The sequence below is a fragment of the Colius striatus genome, chromosome 8 (genome assembly GCF_028858725.1).
Source record: "Colius striatus isolate bColStr4 chromosome 8, bColStr4.1.hap1, whole genome shotgun sequence".
NCBI classification, from domain to species: Eukaryota; Metazoa; Chordata; class Aves; order Coliiformes; family Coliidae; genus Colius; species Colius striatus.
In genome coordinates, this window is record NC_084766.1 from 6,623,022 (window position 1) to 6,639,776 (window position 16,755).

Consider the following 16,755-nt stretch of genomic DNA (forward strand, 5'->3'; position numbering starts at 1 on the left):
GTCATGCTTTGCTAAACTGACAGAAAAATCTGTTTTCATCCAGAGAAGGAAAAATACAGGTTATGACTCAGAGACATCCAAGTACTTAGAAGGCATTATTACAAATACCAATTTATTGAAAGCTGAAAATGTCTGCTTTCTGGATAGTTTATTCAAATCTGATTTGTGGTAGGACCCTTGTTAAATACATTTTAATTCTCTCCTTATATATTACCATGAAGCATCATGCCAATATTTTGTTGCAAGCAGTGAGCAAGTATTGATCCTTAATTAAAAAAGAATAAAAATTAGTATCTTAAATTCTTTTCATTTTCAAATTCTTTTCTGAAGGAGACAAAAGGAGGCTGAAATCACAAAGAAATTCCGGGATGCTATGGCTCAAGAAAAAGCCAAAATAGTGGCAGAAAAGTGGAAAATAGAAACAGAAGATCGGAAAGCTGCCAAATTGGAGGAAGAAAAAATTCAGGAGGAACTGAAGGTTTGCACAGAGTAATTTAGCTTTTTTAATAGTGTTTTTATACATATTCCAAGTTCTTATCACCTTCAGCGCATGTTTCTTAATAAGCTTAAAAACCCAGAGATGTAATTTTTCATCTTGGAATATACAAATAGCTACATGGTGTTCACCAGAACAGCTGGGTGAGTGATGCAAGAAAAAAATTACATATCGCATTCAAAAGTGTCAGGACAATCAAACTGGTTATTCAGCACACACATTAACAGAATTGTTCAGTCAGCTGTGCTGAGTGAGTCATACTGGGGGAAAGAAATGTACAATTGTGAAATGTCTCATTTTAATTTAGTTTGCTTGAACATATTTTGTGTATTCTGGACTAGTTGTTCACATATTTAACTTGAAAATTCTGTCACTACTTACTTTAAGATAATGAGGGGTTGATCCTTCTCCTACTCAACATGTGGAGACAGTCCAGTTGGCTTTGCTGACGGTTAATTTGCCTGATTTCTATTAACTTCATGAATCTATGAACTCGGACACTGTACATTAGCATTTGTTTGAAATCTTATTTTCTAATTCTCTTGTTGAAAATAACAATGTGAAAGCTAAGCAAGAAAGGAAAGTCTCTGTCTGTCCTTTTTATATTACTTGGAACAAGTTTTTATCTTTATAAAAATGGGAAAAGAAACTATAATTGTTGTAATGTTCAGAGAAATTATCACAGCCCTCTGAGTCTGGGATATGCACTCTATGTCCACACAGGACTGGTGAGGCTGAGTTTCCACAGAGAAAGCCTGTAGCTAAGTACAACTCCTAGAAAATCTGTATCTAGTAACTTCTGTCTACACATCTGTCCCCTGCTGATAGCTTGCTATATTATTTTTCCCTTCACGGGATGGTGATTAAAGGTGTGGAAAGTGTGGATAGACTCTCTCCTTGTCCCTCCCTTGGATGGCAAGAATACTGAAAAACCCAGTGTTAATTTTATGTGGTTTGGTTACAAAGTAGAGGCAGCAAGTTACTTGTCATTCTATAAACTGTTGGCCTGGAACTTTTGGGTGGTTACCTAGCACAAATAGAAGGCAGCTCCTGTTAGCTTCCTCTGCATCAGGCTGCTGGTTTACCTTTGCACAATTGATTTGAATTCACAGGAGAGAATAGGGGCCTTTGGGATTCAGTGTAATGAAACTATACCTTTCAAGTGCTTTATTAATGTATGAATAATGAGCAGAGCACCTGATTAAACACTCTTTCCCTTGCTTGCTGGAAATCAAGGGCCCCTTGGACAAAGTGTGATACACTGCTCACATCTCTCTGGTCAATTTAGAGGTGGGGTAAATGTCCACATGCTCACTGTTACTATTCTGTTTCAAAGAGACATTTTCCAAGTGCAGAGTGAACAACTTGTGAGGCTTTTAGTGGCCATCAGTCAAAGTTTTCTGTTAAAGAAAACAAGCCTTTTGATTGCTGCTAGAATTTAAAAGAGATGGCACCAAATTCTGCTCATTTTCATAGTGATGGAAAGGAAATGTCAGAATGATCTCTGTTCCCAGTCTTGGGAAGTGAACAAGTATCCTCCATCCAACTGTGTGCTTGGTAGGAACAAGAGCTGCACTGCTGAAAGCGGGATGAGAATTTGGTTCAGTTTCTACTTTGAATTTCAAATCCTCACCTTTGGCCAGGATTTCTTTAGCCTTATTCACAAAGTTGCCAACATCTTTATTTTACCAAAGAGACAAACTTTTTCCTCCCCTATGGTTTCCTTTAAATCAAGCTTTTGAAGAGAAAATTTTAAAAAAATTAAATAAAGGGAGCAAAAGTTTAAAGACAAGACTCCAAAACAAACTCTTGGCCTCCAAAAATGAGTTCGGAAACAACATATTCTGCAGTGGTTATTTTTTAAATGCCCCTTTATTGAGTGTTCTCCTGGCATTTGCTATATTAATGTGATGATCTAATTATGCTTCCAGTCTTGGGTCTTCATTTAGGACTCTAATTTGAGATCTGTCAGGAGGGACTTGGACTGACATAAGGTTCCAACAGCAGAGATCCAAATGCAGGATTGATCCCTGGTACTGTAACACCACATCTTTGCTACTCAGAAAAGCAGCTTATCTGTCACCTGGTCTTGAAAGAGCAGATCTTTTACATAGTGCTATAGAACTGAAAAACAGTGAAGACATTTCAAAGACAATCTTAAAGGCTAATTAGAGAGATTTGTTAATTTCTTCATCCACTGCCTTATTTAAGCTCACTTGGCTTTCCTTCTCCTTCCCATTTTACTCTTTTTATTACTACTCCTGTGCAGTGGAAGAAGTAAATGAAATATTTACAAGCTGAACGAGTGGAAAGGTACCTAGACAGGAAAATAGAAAAGTTATGTTTCTGGCATCTCCCTTCAATTACAAAAAGTGAGTAGAACTGAGGTGTGGGGAAAAAAGATGAATTAACAAATCTAATCATGTATGACTGCAATCATTCAAATTACCAAGAAATGTACCTTTCATGAATGATTCAGGGAGTGGAATGAGATGCAGATCAGTTAGCAAGCCCACTTTAACAGGTTTAAAATATTTAATACTTTGGTAATCATTCACCTGTGATGATGACCAGGCCGTGCTTAAAGTGGTCTCCAAATCGGAGTATGAAAAGTTCAGCCTCTGCTAATGCATCATCCCCTTACAGCATTTTGACTTGAGAGACTGAAGCTCTGTCTTTCCTGCTGATGTGTTTAATATCTAACCATATTGTATCACAAACACTCCTTCTAAAACCACTTTTATTCCTCTTGACCTATCACAGGACTTTAGGGCTGTCTGCTGTAGATAAATGATATCTTGCATGTCAAAGTAAACGATGATCCCCGTTTTCCTTTCCAACACTGTTAGGAAAACACTATTGTTTTCCTTGGTGTGTCTTAAGCAGAAATGCCTTTAGTTTATGGTGCTAGAGTATAAAAGTTGACTGCTCTTTTTTTGCAGTTTAAGGACATCATTTCTTTCGTGCACCTATCACAAAGGACAAATAAGAGAGCCAATTACTATCATTAATCTTTCTGCTAATTCACAAAAGCTAGGAGATCAAGGCATAATTTCCTACTGTTATCAGTTGCTGTCATTAAGAGTCTTGAGCAATGTGCAGAGCTAGGACAAATTAAAGGTATGATTATCAGCCAGCTAGTGGCGAGGGGTATCCTCCAGTTACATTTAGCAATAACAGAGATACTCTCTCATCTTGCTCTTCATGTGGTCTACATAAAGCGAGGAAATATTAATAGTTAAAGTACTCTCTGTATGACAACATAAGATATCTGCCAAATTTAATAATATAAGCACAGTTGACAGTTAAGCTAGTTTGCTTCTTAAAAATTCCCTGGGAGATGAAATATGTGTTAATCAAAAGCTGCATATAAACCTTTCTCGGTACTGGATTTTTTTTCATGCATCAGAAATAGTAGGAATTTTGGTGAGAGTGGCACTTAGGGAGAAATAATCCTTATTCTTTTGATGGGCAACAAGAGAGTAACACTGCATTATAATATCCTTCCACAATTTTTTTGTTTGGATGTAAGTTCATGGCCTTTCGTCCCAGTTGGGATTGTGGTGAGTGAAGTGAGCTTTTTTAAAGCATGGATCGAAGAGTTTCTATGGCTGTTTCCATTCTTATCAAAGATGCCCTCGGAGGAGAACAGAATAATTAGTGTTTCAGCTTATGCTTAATAGAAAGAACACACACACTTCAACCCTAGTGACTTGGATGGGCTTTCAACACATTGGAGTGCTTTCCTGTGCCTAAAAGTGCAATGAACCTGATTCTTCAGACAGTTGCTGCCAGGTGTAAGGTGTAGTTTCCTCTGTGACCTGACCTAGGTGGACCTGCTTTAGCAAGGGGGTTAGACTAGATGATCTCTAAAGGTCCCTTTCCAATCTTTACTGTTCTGTGATTCTGTGAGCAGAGTAAAATCACCACTTCTGGTACTGTGGGCTTCTCAGGATATAGCAGTAAGCATTCTATCCTGTGTGAACAAAACTCTTGCAGTAACCCTTCTGTCCTGATCTGAATAAAACTCTTGTCTTCAAGTAAACATCAAACACTTGAGTGGGCCTCTTATCTTTAAGGGCAGATAAACCCTCATCTCTGTGCCAAGAAAACACTGAACTCTTTCCCAAAGGACAGCATATTTAGAATCCAAGAACATGACAACAGCTTATTGCTAGGGTTTGGCACAAAGTTTATTCTGAAAATGTCTCAATTGGGTTCATTCCATTGCAGATACAATAATTCAATAACACTTCATTTTGTTTTCTTTTGCATGGCCACAGTTCAGAAATTCCTTTTTTCTATGCAGCTATCTCTTGAACAAGATTGGGAGTGAGGCAGCTGTTAGTTTCTGCTGGGAATCAGGTCTTCATGTTTTTCTATCCTGCTTCTTCAGAATTATGATACTAATCTGGAAGAAAAATATTTCCAGAATGATTGTTCTGCTGAAGCCACTGTCTTTTTTTTCTGGATCACTAGTAAAAATTAACAAAGCTCTGGTATTTTCCATGGGTATATGGGAAAATCTGAGCCACTGATGAGTATAGTTTATAGTTCAGGAATTCAAGCTGTAAAGGGTGTCTAAAATCCAGAGCCAATCTTTCAGTAGATTGTCACTAGATCTATGGCAAGTTACCCATCAGAGTCTGCTCCAAGCACATGCAATAAATCTCAGATTTCTCCCAATCAAGAACAATCCTGTTGGAAACTTTCAGGTGGGTTTGTGGAGAACTCTGATCTCTGATTTCAGCCTGCTATGTCAGCATGGCTGAGAGCAGGCTGTCCTGGAGCCGAGGATCCTGGGATTTCCAGGTTCCCTTTTTCAGAGCAGGGAGTCCCTAAGGGCTTACATCTGAAGGCATCTGTGCTCTCAGCTCTGTGGCAGGTCTGCCTTGGCTCAAGAGGGATTGCTGCCGGGCCTCAGGAGATTCACAGCAGCTGTGATGCAGCGGATTAGCTGCAGCTCCAAGACACTTCCTGCCAGTCTGAAGCATTGAGGGAATCCCAGGCATCCTTTGCTGCAGAGAGGACTGTTGTAACAAATATGTCTGATAGGTTTTGTCATGAGCAAGACTGCAGTCATTCAGCTGCCCCTAAGACACCCCAGGGAGACCCCATAAGCCACAGTAACCAGAAGCTGACTTTTCCATTGTAACAACAAATCAACTGCTGTATTTTGTCTTCTCCTTCATGTGTTTAAATCTTTCTGCAGCAAAAGCTAAATGCTGACCTGATCTCCTCTCATCTGCATTGGACTGAGGTGTTAGCAACTAACCATGGCTCATATTAAATATTATTTAGAGCTGGCTGTGGTAAAGCTATTAAACATTTACAATAGCAAGTAGCAATGTGGTGAATGCTCAACTGCCAGAGGCTAGATAAGGTCATTTAGTATGTTCAAATCCTCCAGTGGAGTTAAAGCTGGAGAGGATTACTGCTGCCTATTGAATTGCCAGTTGTTGCAGCTGGTTAGTACCTCAAGGCACTTTGCAAGTAAGTACTGAATTGTCACCTTCCTAATTATTCTGGAAGAGCTGAAAGGGTCATGGCACACAGTACAGTCTCCTTCAACTGTCAGGCAGAAGGTGATGTTTGTAGATTATTATATCTCTTCACCTTCAGCTTTGATGTGCAGGATTGTGGTCACTGGGAGAAGCAGACAGACTGATTACTGTGTTCTTCCAATGGAGTAAATGTGAAAAGTTCAAGTGTTGTTCGTTTTAAAGACATTGTTACTCCTACATGACAAAAGAATGACTTTCTTTTCCTGTATCATACTAGCAAGTGTTGTTTCTCCTTACAAAAACCTTTAGGAAGTTATACAATATACTTGCATGTGCATCCATGTGCTAGTTTGAATAAATAGAATTAAAAATATTTCTTCCTTTAAAAAGAAAAATGGTATGAAAAGTTTTGTGAATTCAGAATCAAGCGCCAGTATTAAGCTTTTTGGTGTTGACTCTCTGACTTAAATTTCCCTCTTCTCAATAAAAAAAAGGTAGAATTTTCTTAGTTTCATTAAGAACTGAAACCCTGTCTGAATTGTACCTTTTGGTGTTTGTGAGTCTTTTAGACACTTTCATCATTTTACTGGATATGCTTCAACAATAGCTACACTTACAAAAAAAACCAACAAACCAAGCTCGTGACAAAGCTCTTGTGTGATTCAGGGAAACCGCTGTGAGATTGATCCCACACACACTCCCCACTACCCCATATTAAGTTTACCTTGTGGTTTGAGATGTTGAATAGAAAAGCATTTTGACAAACCAGGATTACCCTGTGTCTGTCCATCTTCCTGAAAGGTGTATTGGATTGTTTTAGGTAATAAAGCCCAAGTGAATAAATGTTCTCCTCATAAGAACATAGATTAGCTGACTGCATACTTTTCCAAGAAGGGAATAGAGTGACCTAAAACATAGAATCCCTAATTCTGTGGGGTATTTAAAAAGATTATTTATTTATTAATCTATTTCTTTATTCTGAAGAAAACAGTGGGCTTTGAAATAAGTGCTTCTTAAAAGCCTCAGCTTCTGAAAAATAATGAACTGTCCACTCAACTAATCGTTTTAGGACTCGGGAGGTAACAATGGGAGGATGATGTTGCAAATAATCAAAGATACTAGAATTAAAATTGACTGAAAAAGAATATTAGGCTTTTTTTTCCTTCTCAGATATAATAAGAGCATCCTAATATATTGTTCATCATGTGTGTTATGGAACTATTATTCACTACACAGGTATGTCACTATTAATACCCAGTATTTCAGGTTTTTTGATTTGTTTTATTATCAAGCAGGCAGATCCTCTGCTGATGTAAACTGGTGGAGTTCAGCCATGGTAATGGAAAACGTTGATTTATGGTACTTAAGGAAATGGAAGAGCGATTGATTTCTTTCAAAAGTTGGAGATTTGCATTTGTTCTGTTTTCCCCCTCTGGAGATGGTGTCACTTGTCACTGCTGAATTGCTTACTTCTTTGCAGTATTTCTGTCATCATTCCTTAACCGTGCTGTTGTGGGATCCACGGCCAGAACAAGCAAACAGTTCCGATTCCTTTTGTTGCCCCTAGCTCTCATGGAGCTTTTAGAGACTGCAAACAGCAATATTGTTTGCTTTGGAAAGATATCTTCTGAAAAGAATTGGAGTTGTCTTCCTTTAATTCCAGTCCTCTGGTTAACAACAGATACCTTCTACAGAACTAGAGAGAACTGGGGTGGAGGGAAGAGTGGAGAAAAGGAAAGGCATTTCCTTCCCCATGGTGGACAAAAGATTTTTTTCTGTTTCACTCACAGACTTTCCAGACATCTGTTTCACCACTGGGGAAACATGTAAGAGTCTCTCTTAGGGACGTTGATCAACAACATTTTTTGGACGTTCATGTTACTATATTTGGGTTGTTTTGATATTTGTGCCCTGACAGGTCTTACTATATGACAGACAACATTCAACTGAGTACTTTTCCAATGTGTTGCAAAAGCACAAACTATTTACTGTAGACAAGTACTAATCAAATAATATATACTTTACTGAATTACTCTAGCTTTTGAATAGTTCAGTCTCTTTAAGCCTAAAAAGAGACTGAATTATATACTTTGATGTAAGTAGCATCTTCAAAGACTGAACAGAGAGTTCCTACATGTAAAAAGAAAAAACTATGCAAGTTACTTTTGGCAAGATTATAAGCAACATCATGACAACTCTGTTTTGCATCTCCGGTAGCTATGGACTGAGTTTGGAGAATAACAGAAGTTGGATTTTGACCACATTTTTTAAACAACTACACTCATATTTGTGGTACTTATTAAAATAGACCATGGATTGTTTTGGTCATACTGTGATGAAAGTTTGTTTTCAAACTTAGAAAGTACACCCTTCCACAAAGTTCTTCCAAAATCTTCCCTAGACCTGCTAATGTAGAAAGGAGAGTTTGGCCAGATTTGATTCAACTGGATGTCAGTTGCGTTAACTCCAGAAATTCTTACTCATAGTTCAACTTATTTTAATAATATGAATAGCACTCCTGAAATTCAGATTTGGGTTTTTGGGGGGTTCAAGTGAACAATTACTTAAATCTGCTTCTTTGCTACTGAAGGAATTTGGGAAAAAATATTAGAAAACAGGTATGGATTCCCATTTTTGCACTAATCAAGCTTCTGTGTTATTGATGATATGTGGAATGCCAGCTGTAGAGGCAATATTTATGAGATTTTCATATCCTTTAATGTCTTCTTGGAAGGGAACTGTTTTGGTACGTTAGTTTTAGCTATGTATTGCACAGTGGCTGCTGTGTGCCCAAGGATCTGGCTTTTCTTCCAGAATGTAATGATCTTGGTATTTGGAAAATGTTATTCTCTGTGTTGGTTATAATGACACATCATGACAGTTGCTAAACTAAGAACACCAGTAAATTAATTACTAAATTCTACAGATTCTGTAGATGATGCTTGAGTGACAGTGATGACTCCAGGCAGAGTACATGTAGACTTAAAGCAAGTGTTATGGATTGTAGGATAGCACAGGCTCTAATGCTACTTGATAAATCATGTTTTCCATATAGATTTTAGATCCTTACTCTTGTGATACCTGTGCACCTCAAAACACACTTTCCTCAGAAATTCCTAAAGGGTATAGGAAGCTCCTATGAGCCTGTTGTGATAGGTGAGAAACACAAAGTTAGAAGAGAAAGTGGTTTGTCCAAGGTAACATAGTGACTCTGTGGGAGGAAGCAACTGAAGCAGCGTCCTAACTTTTGGCCCATTCATCCTCCTTAATGATCTCTGTTTTACTTCATTTTTGTCTAGAAAAGAGAAGAAGAGGAAAGACAAAAGGGTGAAGAACAAATAAGGCAGCAAGAAGAAATCCGAGCAAAAGAGTTATATCTGAGCCTCAAGCAAGCACAGCAGCATAGTCAACACAGCGATGACGACCAGGAATGGGAAGAACAGTGTGAGTAAAATTACCTTCTCAGGATAAACGTATTTCTGAAAGCAAATAAAGGGACCCTTGTAGAATGGAAAAAAAACTGTTGCTTAAAATCTCTTCCACCTAGAATGATGCAAAATGCTGGATTATTTTGCAGGAAATTACCAGTTTATACACAGAAGTTACTGTGAATTTACCAATTTCAGATTTCCTTCTGAATAATGATCCATGTCAATGCCTTTTTGAAAACTTTTCATGTACAGTGGCTGAGAACATGAATTTTTGCCTAATGTAATTAATTAACAGTTTTGGTTCTGGACACAGTTATTTTGACAACTTGTCCTCAGCTATCTCTGAAGAAGCAAAATCTGTCTTCATCTGTATTTTAATTACTTCCATATGTTAATGGGGTCAAGCTATGATATTGGCACTGAAACTCACTTCTTTTCAAAAGATTACAGTCAATAACATTTAGATTGTTGCTCTGAAAAAAATCCTGATGATGATGACTCACTCTATGGAAGTGCAGTTCCTTTTTAGCCACTCTGGAATTCTTTATTCATATCATCATTGTGATCAATTTAAGAACACGTTAGTGATTTTTAAAAAGTTATAAGGAACAGAACAAAGATATGACTGTAGGTATGCATACACATATACTGTAGGTAAGTGAAGCTCTACATTAGGAGTAAATAAGACTTAACAGGTTATTGTGAATGAAATGTAAGTCTGCTCCATCTGGAGTCTATTACATAGTTGGCTTTAGAAGCAGAAAATTTTGTTTGCAACAGGAATGGTGCATTTTTTTTCATATTAAAATTTAAAGAAAACCAAAATATTCATTTCTCACATCTATACTGATTACTCTGCAGAAAAAGGAACTGCAATGATTGCAAAGCTGTAGCTCATGCAAGGTTAGTGTGTTAATTGTATAGAACAGAAAGGTTAATCAACTATCATTAAAAATAGAGTATTAGGGAGCTGATAGTTTGTGTTGCATAAAATACCTTGCAGGAAAAAAATATTGCTGCAGTGTTACTTATTTCCTGATGGAAATAAAAGAAAGGCTTCAAAATATGCAATGAGATTATTTTATGATTTTTGTCATCACTTCAGGCATTCCTGAAGAACAATTACTGAATTCCTATTACCTGGAATTGCTGTGGTAGTGCATCATTCTGTACAATGTGAATTAAATCTATGCACAATACACTGGTGCCATTTTCCAAGTTTAGAGCAGAGTACACTCATTTTCTTCTATCAATAAAACCTCTGTATATTACACTGTCAATAAAGGGAAGGTAATTATTTCCTGGAGAATTATGTAAATCGAGGAGTATATATGTTTATTCAGAAAGGAAAACTGTAGCTTTGTGCATTTTAAGAGCAGAATGAGTTGAGGAAAAATAGCCCTTCAGTTTTGTAGAAAACGAGATATCTTTAGTTAGCATCAGCTGGCAACCTGGCATAGAGGATGGTATTATGCACTTTAGCATTTCTTTGATGATAGATAAGGAAAAGAAACATATTTGAAACCATTTTATTAAAACTATTTAAAAATCCAGCCTATCTTTACACTGAAATTGGCAATAATCAAAAATGCCATAGACACTAGTAAAACTAACTATCGTTTTCTTACTATTTCATTAAAGAAGAAGCTGAGGTTTTAAATTGTTGTTTCTATTCCCTCAAAGAATGCTGGTTGTACATAGATACCAGAAATGCAATAGAGGAATTCTGGGAGAAGGCAGAGAGGAAAGGAATAAACTACAAAAGGTTTTGACCATGATTTCTGTAATGGTCTGTCACAAGGCTTTCGATTGCATTGTATGCTGTTGGATATAACCCACCGTGAGTGTTTTTTCTTGTGTAACCTTTTGAGTATTCTGCATACTCTGAAGCAATTCTATCACTTTCAGTCTGTGCATCTCAGTACCTATAGACCTATCTGCTTGTGATCAAATGGATAATGGACTTCACCTCATGCAGTTCCAAGCTATCTAGCCTGGTCACCAATCTAAGTGCTGCCATGGCAAAACAAAAGCTCAGCACCTTCTCGCTGGCAGCACTACAGTTGGAGTTTGCAGCCTACTATAAATTCTATGCTGCCAGAGTTTATGCTGTTATCAGTAATTCATTTAGCATTAAACTAACTGCAGACTAATGACTAGAGTGTATTCCATCCTTGTTTATCCTCTTATGCTTACCTCAGTGTCTCAGTTTATCCCAGTAGGTTTGAGGGCTTAGAACTGTGTTCCATTAGCGAATGGGTGTGACAACTTAAAGAGACGAAGATGCAGTGTTTAGTGCTTTATCTGAAACCAGTTCCTGGCTGGTTTAGACTATGCTATCAGACTTTGCACTGAGCTTCCTGAGGAATGTTAACGTCTTCCATTCCCTTAACTTTGATGCAGAGGCCAGAATATCCAGCAGACAAGTAACAACAAATATTTGGAAGTGGGAATATGTGAAATTGCTGCCGAATGAAGCACTACCTCAAGTCTACCAAATTTTTCACTTTTGATTTCAGTTCTAGATTTATTTAGTTTTCCTTTTTATGGTAATCAATTCATCTTGTCTTCAAATATTCCTTTGGGACACCAAGAGGAAATTTAGTCAAGTTAGGCAAAGCTTTCCACTTGTCATCTTTTCCAAGCAATATATAAATGCATGAATGCGTAAAAGGATTACAAGCAGATGTAGTGTTAACATCTTTTATCTCTACACACCTGCAATGGAAACAACCATATTGCCCATTAGGAACAAGGCCAGGCTCCTTTGTGTCTTATCTCCTTGAGGTCAGCCCTTCATATTCAATGGAGCTGGGGAGGGTCAGTACTGAAAAGGAACAGCAGTGCTAGAGCAGCTATTGTGGAGAGCAAATGTAGCACTGATATTGATGACACTACTAATTTATTTAGTAGATGGAATTTAGAATGTGATGAGGATTCATCTCTCCTCATCACATTATCCCTCAGCTGTTTATTGCCAAGGCAATAAGCAAAGTGTTGCTAATATTAGCTTCTGTTGTTGGGTTCAGTTTGCGTCTGCTATTTGCCTGATTGTGCCAAATAACAATAAAAGGCTGTAGAACCAACTGTGTTAACTGAAATACATAGTTTTATTGCTGTTTAATGTACTAAATTTCAAATGTACATTGAAATGTACATCTCAAGTAAAACTTGAGAAATCAGTGCTAAAAGGAAAAAAATCATGTAAGAGCAATTATACACTTGGATTTTCATGGATATATGTTGGAGTATTTTAGAGGACAGTTGTGAGTTAATACGTGGAGTTCAGTGTATTTGTTGGCAAATGAGATGATGAATAGTGGAAGAGACTGATTCAAAGAGTGCATTGTTTAAAGGTCTTATTCTTTGGTACCGAGAAGTGAGAACAAAGGTTAAGCTTGGTTAGGGAAGTGTATATATTCTGATTACTGTTTTAACTTTCTATGGGCTGTTCAATTTTGTAAGTTTCTAGAATATTAAATAAACAATATATTTCAGTCTCTAAGTGTGACCTCTCTCTGTGAGAGCAGAAAAGGAATCTGCAAAAAATCAGAATAGCTATAGCAGAAATATTCATCTGAATATTGCAACCGGTATTCTTTAGTACATTACAACCCCCTGCAAACTGCATCAAACAATGAAGTGCTCTGACACCATCTGACCAGTTGTACTCATCTCCAGACAAAAATCATTCCAGTAAAAATGTAAACAGAGTTGATTGACTTGATCTATTCTTATGCCTTTCCCTAAGCAATCACTTTTGGTCTCTGTTGGAAGCAGGATACCAGACTGATTCATTGTAGTTTCTTTTCCATGGTTATTTTTTTTATGTTGCTCTATGTCTATCAAATGATTTCTGTCTGAATTTTTAAAAGAATTTATCTTTGTTTGGTACATGTCTTCCACAGAAATTCAAATGAGTGAGTTTACTGGCAGGGAGCTTTTGATAAAATGCTGAATTTTAAAGTCCGTAGTCTCCAGTTCAGCTATGCATTAACTAAGCAAGTACTCAACCTTAAGTATGTGCTCACTGAACTTCAATAGATCTCAGAGTGTGTTGTTGAATAGGGGTGGAATCATTCACATGTTTTCAGATAGGAAGATTGCTCAACTGGAGCCATATTGCAAAGTATTTGTGGGAAGTCATTTTCCAATTAGGAAATGGAAAAACACTGTGTGATTTGTACAGGCACTCAGCAAATCTGAAGATTGGATTTTATCTATTAAGTAGTACTTTGAATTGCTCATAAATGAGCTTCCAAGAATTATTAACAAGAGTAAAGCTGTAACAAAATAATTTAAAAAGGAGGATGCATATTCACGTGGGGATTTTCTCTGCTTTCACATAGCTCTGACTTCCAAAAGCACAAAATAGATCGTACAAAATGGAGACTTTCTAGTCTTTCACAAATGATATGATCACATTCAGCTGCAGCACAGCACAAATTAATCTTCATCTGTATCAATAGATCTGGTATCATAACTTTGCCAGGACTGCTGATAGGGTTTTCCCAATCCTAAGTGAAAATACAAAAGGCGATCTGGTAACTTCCCTCAAAAGACCAGCTTAGGTTAGCCTAGAGGAATAACAGATCCTTGTAAACTGCTCAAGGTAAACAAGGAGCATCTTTCATATGAGGAAAGGCTGTGGGAACTGGGGCTCTTTAGCCTAGAAAAGAGAAGACTGAGGGGGGATCTTATTAACATTTACAAACATCTAAATGGTGAGTGTCAGGAGGTTGGGACATCCTTTTTTTCTATAGTAGCTAGCAACAGGACAAGGGGTAAGGGGATAAAGCTGGAACACAAAAAGTTCCACTTAAATATAAGAAAAAACTATTTCATTGTTCAGCTGAGGGAGCCCTGGCACAGGCTGCTCAGGGAGGATGTGGAGTCTCCTTTCTTGGAGGTCTTCAAGGCCTGCCTGGACATGTTCCTATGTGACCTGATCTAGGTGACCCTGCTTCTGCAGGGGGGTTGGACTAGATGATCTCTAAAGGTCCCTTCCAATCCCTACCATTCTATGATTCTATGAAGCTGGAATTAAGACCTATAGGATCCTAAGACCTATCATATACTCAAGCTTTGTGGTTTGTTGTTAAAGTCTGTTCACACTGCAAGTTGTGTAGGCAAGTCCAAGCTGACTTGAAGCAATTTCTTTCTAATAATGGCAACAGCATAGTCACAGCTGCACAGAACCTCAATCTTGCTATTTTAACCAGTTTTCCAGAAGGATTTGGTAACCTGTTTTTGGCCTGCTCTGCTGCAGTTACCATCATATAGTCACTTAGCCTATATAAACAACTCAGGCATTTCTACACAAGTTAGTGCCATCAGGGCAGAAGTGTGCTTAATTTTACCAGTGCTGAAGGAAGATGCACCTGTTGTTGGTATCATCAACACCTGAAGAGGAAACTAGTAGTGAAGATGGACTTTTGAGAGCTATAAACATGTTCCTATGTGACCTGATCTAGGTGAACCTGCTTCTGCAGGGGGGTTGGACTTGATCTCTAAAGGTCCTTTCCAACCCCTACCATTCTATGATTCTATGATCTCCTGTGAATTTGAAAAATTCCTCATTTCCCAGTCTTGTCACTCCTGACATGATTCTGTAATCTAAAAGGAAGGTGGAGGAAATGTAAATTATTTTTTATAGTAATTTTTGTTGCTAGATGTATGGACTTGTGGTGATGATTCAGAGATTTTAAGAATGGAAGATATTGTTCAGATATCTAGTCTGTTGAGTGAAAATAGAATCATAAAATGGTAGGGTTGGAAGGGACCTTTAGAGATCATCTAGTCCAATCCCCCTGCAGAAGCAGGTTCACCTAGATCAGGTCGCATGCGGGACACATCCAGGCGGGTCTTGAAGACCTCTAAGGAAAGAGACTCCACAACCCCTCTGGGCAGCCTGTTAATATGACTATTGAATTTACTGCTCTGCACAGGGATCATGCCAAAAGTATATTTACTGTAAAAAGATAGCCAGTCAAGAGGAGTAATCTGTTCCTACCTAAGGTAGTACTAGAAATCCTGATTAGTTCTGTTTTCTTACTGTGAGAAAGGCTATGAAGTGTCCTGAAATACAAGTAATGCAGAATTACTTGTATTGTTTTCACTTGTATTTTTTTTTTTTCTGCCTTGTATTTTATGGCTTTTTTGGACATAGAATATTTGTGCTAGACTTAATCCAGACATTTCTAGTGAGATGGTTGAGAGTCAAAGAGAGAAATATGAATATTCATTAAAACTCCTTCTACAAAAATGTGTCCAGATTTACCTTCAGTCTTTGAGTGACTTGCTCTAGATACATAAATTTGTGGGAGGTATTAGTAGGGGAAGACAGTTTACGTGACACACATCATTTTGTCTGGAGTATAATAGAAAACTCTGTAGATTCTCGACTGCAACAGCTGAATAAATCTTTATCCACGATACTCTTTCTAGTCACCAAAGCCATTTGTCAATGCCAATGATTGATTATTTACCCGATGTAAAGTCTCTTCGTCAGTCACAGAGTTTTAAAAGAAACTTGGGATAGCACAGCAATAGAGATCCACAGTAGGAGCTGTACTAGACAATTCCTAAATGTAGGGGAATGTGAGAGAGAGGTTTCTGGGACTAACTATAAAGGAATGGCATAAGGAGAAAGTCTGGAGTCTAATAATGGTAAAAAAAAAGGATTAAGAAACTCTGTGCATTCCTGTGGCCAGTGACACAGTTCTTTGGATAACTCAGTTGGGAAACTTCAATAAAAATTCTTCACAATGTGAAAGCAATGCCGTTATATAAGTATGTGTATATATATACATATATATATATCTGCATGCATTTAGATATCTTTATCATTCAGCCTTCCCTATCCTGACACATATAGACATGTATGGACATATGCATATTCTGTAAACACACATATATGGATGTGTGGATGGATGGGAGAGGCTGCATGCCATCCATCCTTTCAAAAAGTATGCTGAATGTTAATATTTGACAGTGCAAACTCTGCTACCCTTCCCCGTTGTTTTAGGAAAAGAAATAGTAAAATTTGATGCAGGTTGGGAAAATGTGGTCCAGGTCACTGGCTTCTGATGGCATAGATTTATCAGCTAGCAAAAATACAGTAGGAATGACTATTGAAAAGAATGTCTGTTGCTGAGGAAAGTGAGGCATGAAGATCCTTTGCCTTTTTCATTACTGTGCAGCCTGTACATCAGTAGAAAACAATCTCAGAAAGCTGCAGGCAGTCTGCCCTTGATCTGTATACTGTGATTTTGATAAGCAAGGCCTGGTTTCTATATGTCTCACCAAGCTGCATTGCACTCAT

The 16,755-nt window shown here is 37.7% G+C and overlaps 1 protein-coding gene across 2 annotated transcripts in view; it reads left to right on the forward strand.

The window, feature by feature from the left end:
* Positions 1-16,755, forward strand: part of SH2D4B (SH2 domain containing 4B) — a 63,142-nt gene that overhangs the window by 13,573 nt on the left and 32,814 nt on the right. For both annotated transcript variants that reach the window (XM_062001621.1, XM_062001622.1), the window contains exons 3-4: positions 331-478; positions 9,300-9,444. In XM_062001621.1, coding sequence (XP_061857605.1) covers positions 331-478; positions 9,300-9,444 — 293 coding nt within the window. The remainder of the gene's footprint in view (positions 1-330; positions 479-9,299; positions 9,445-16,755) is intronic.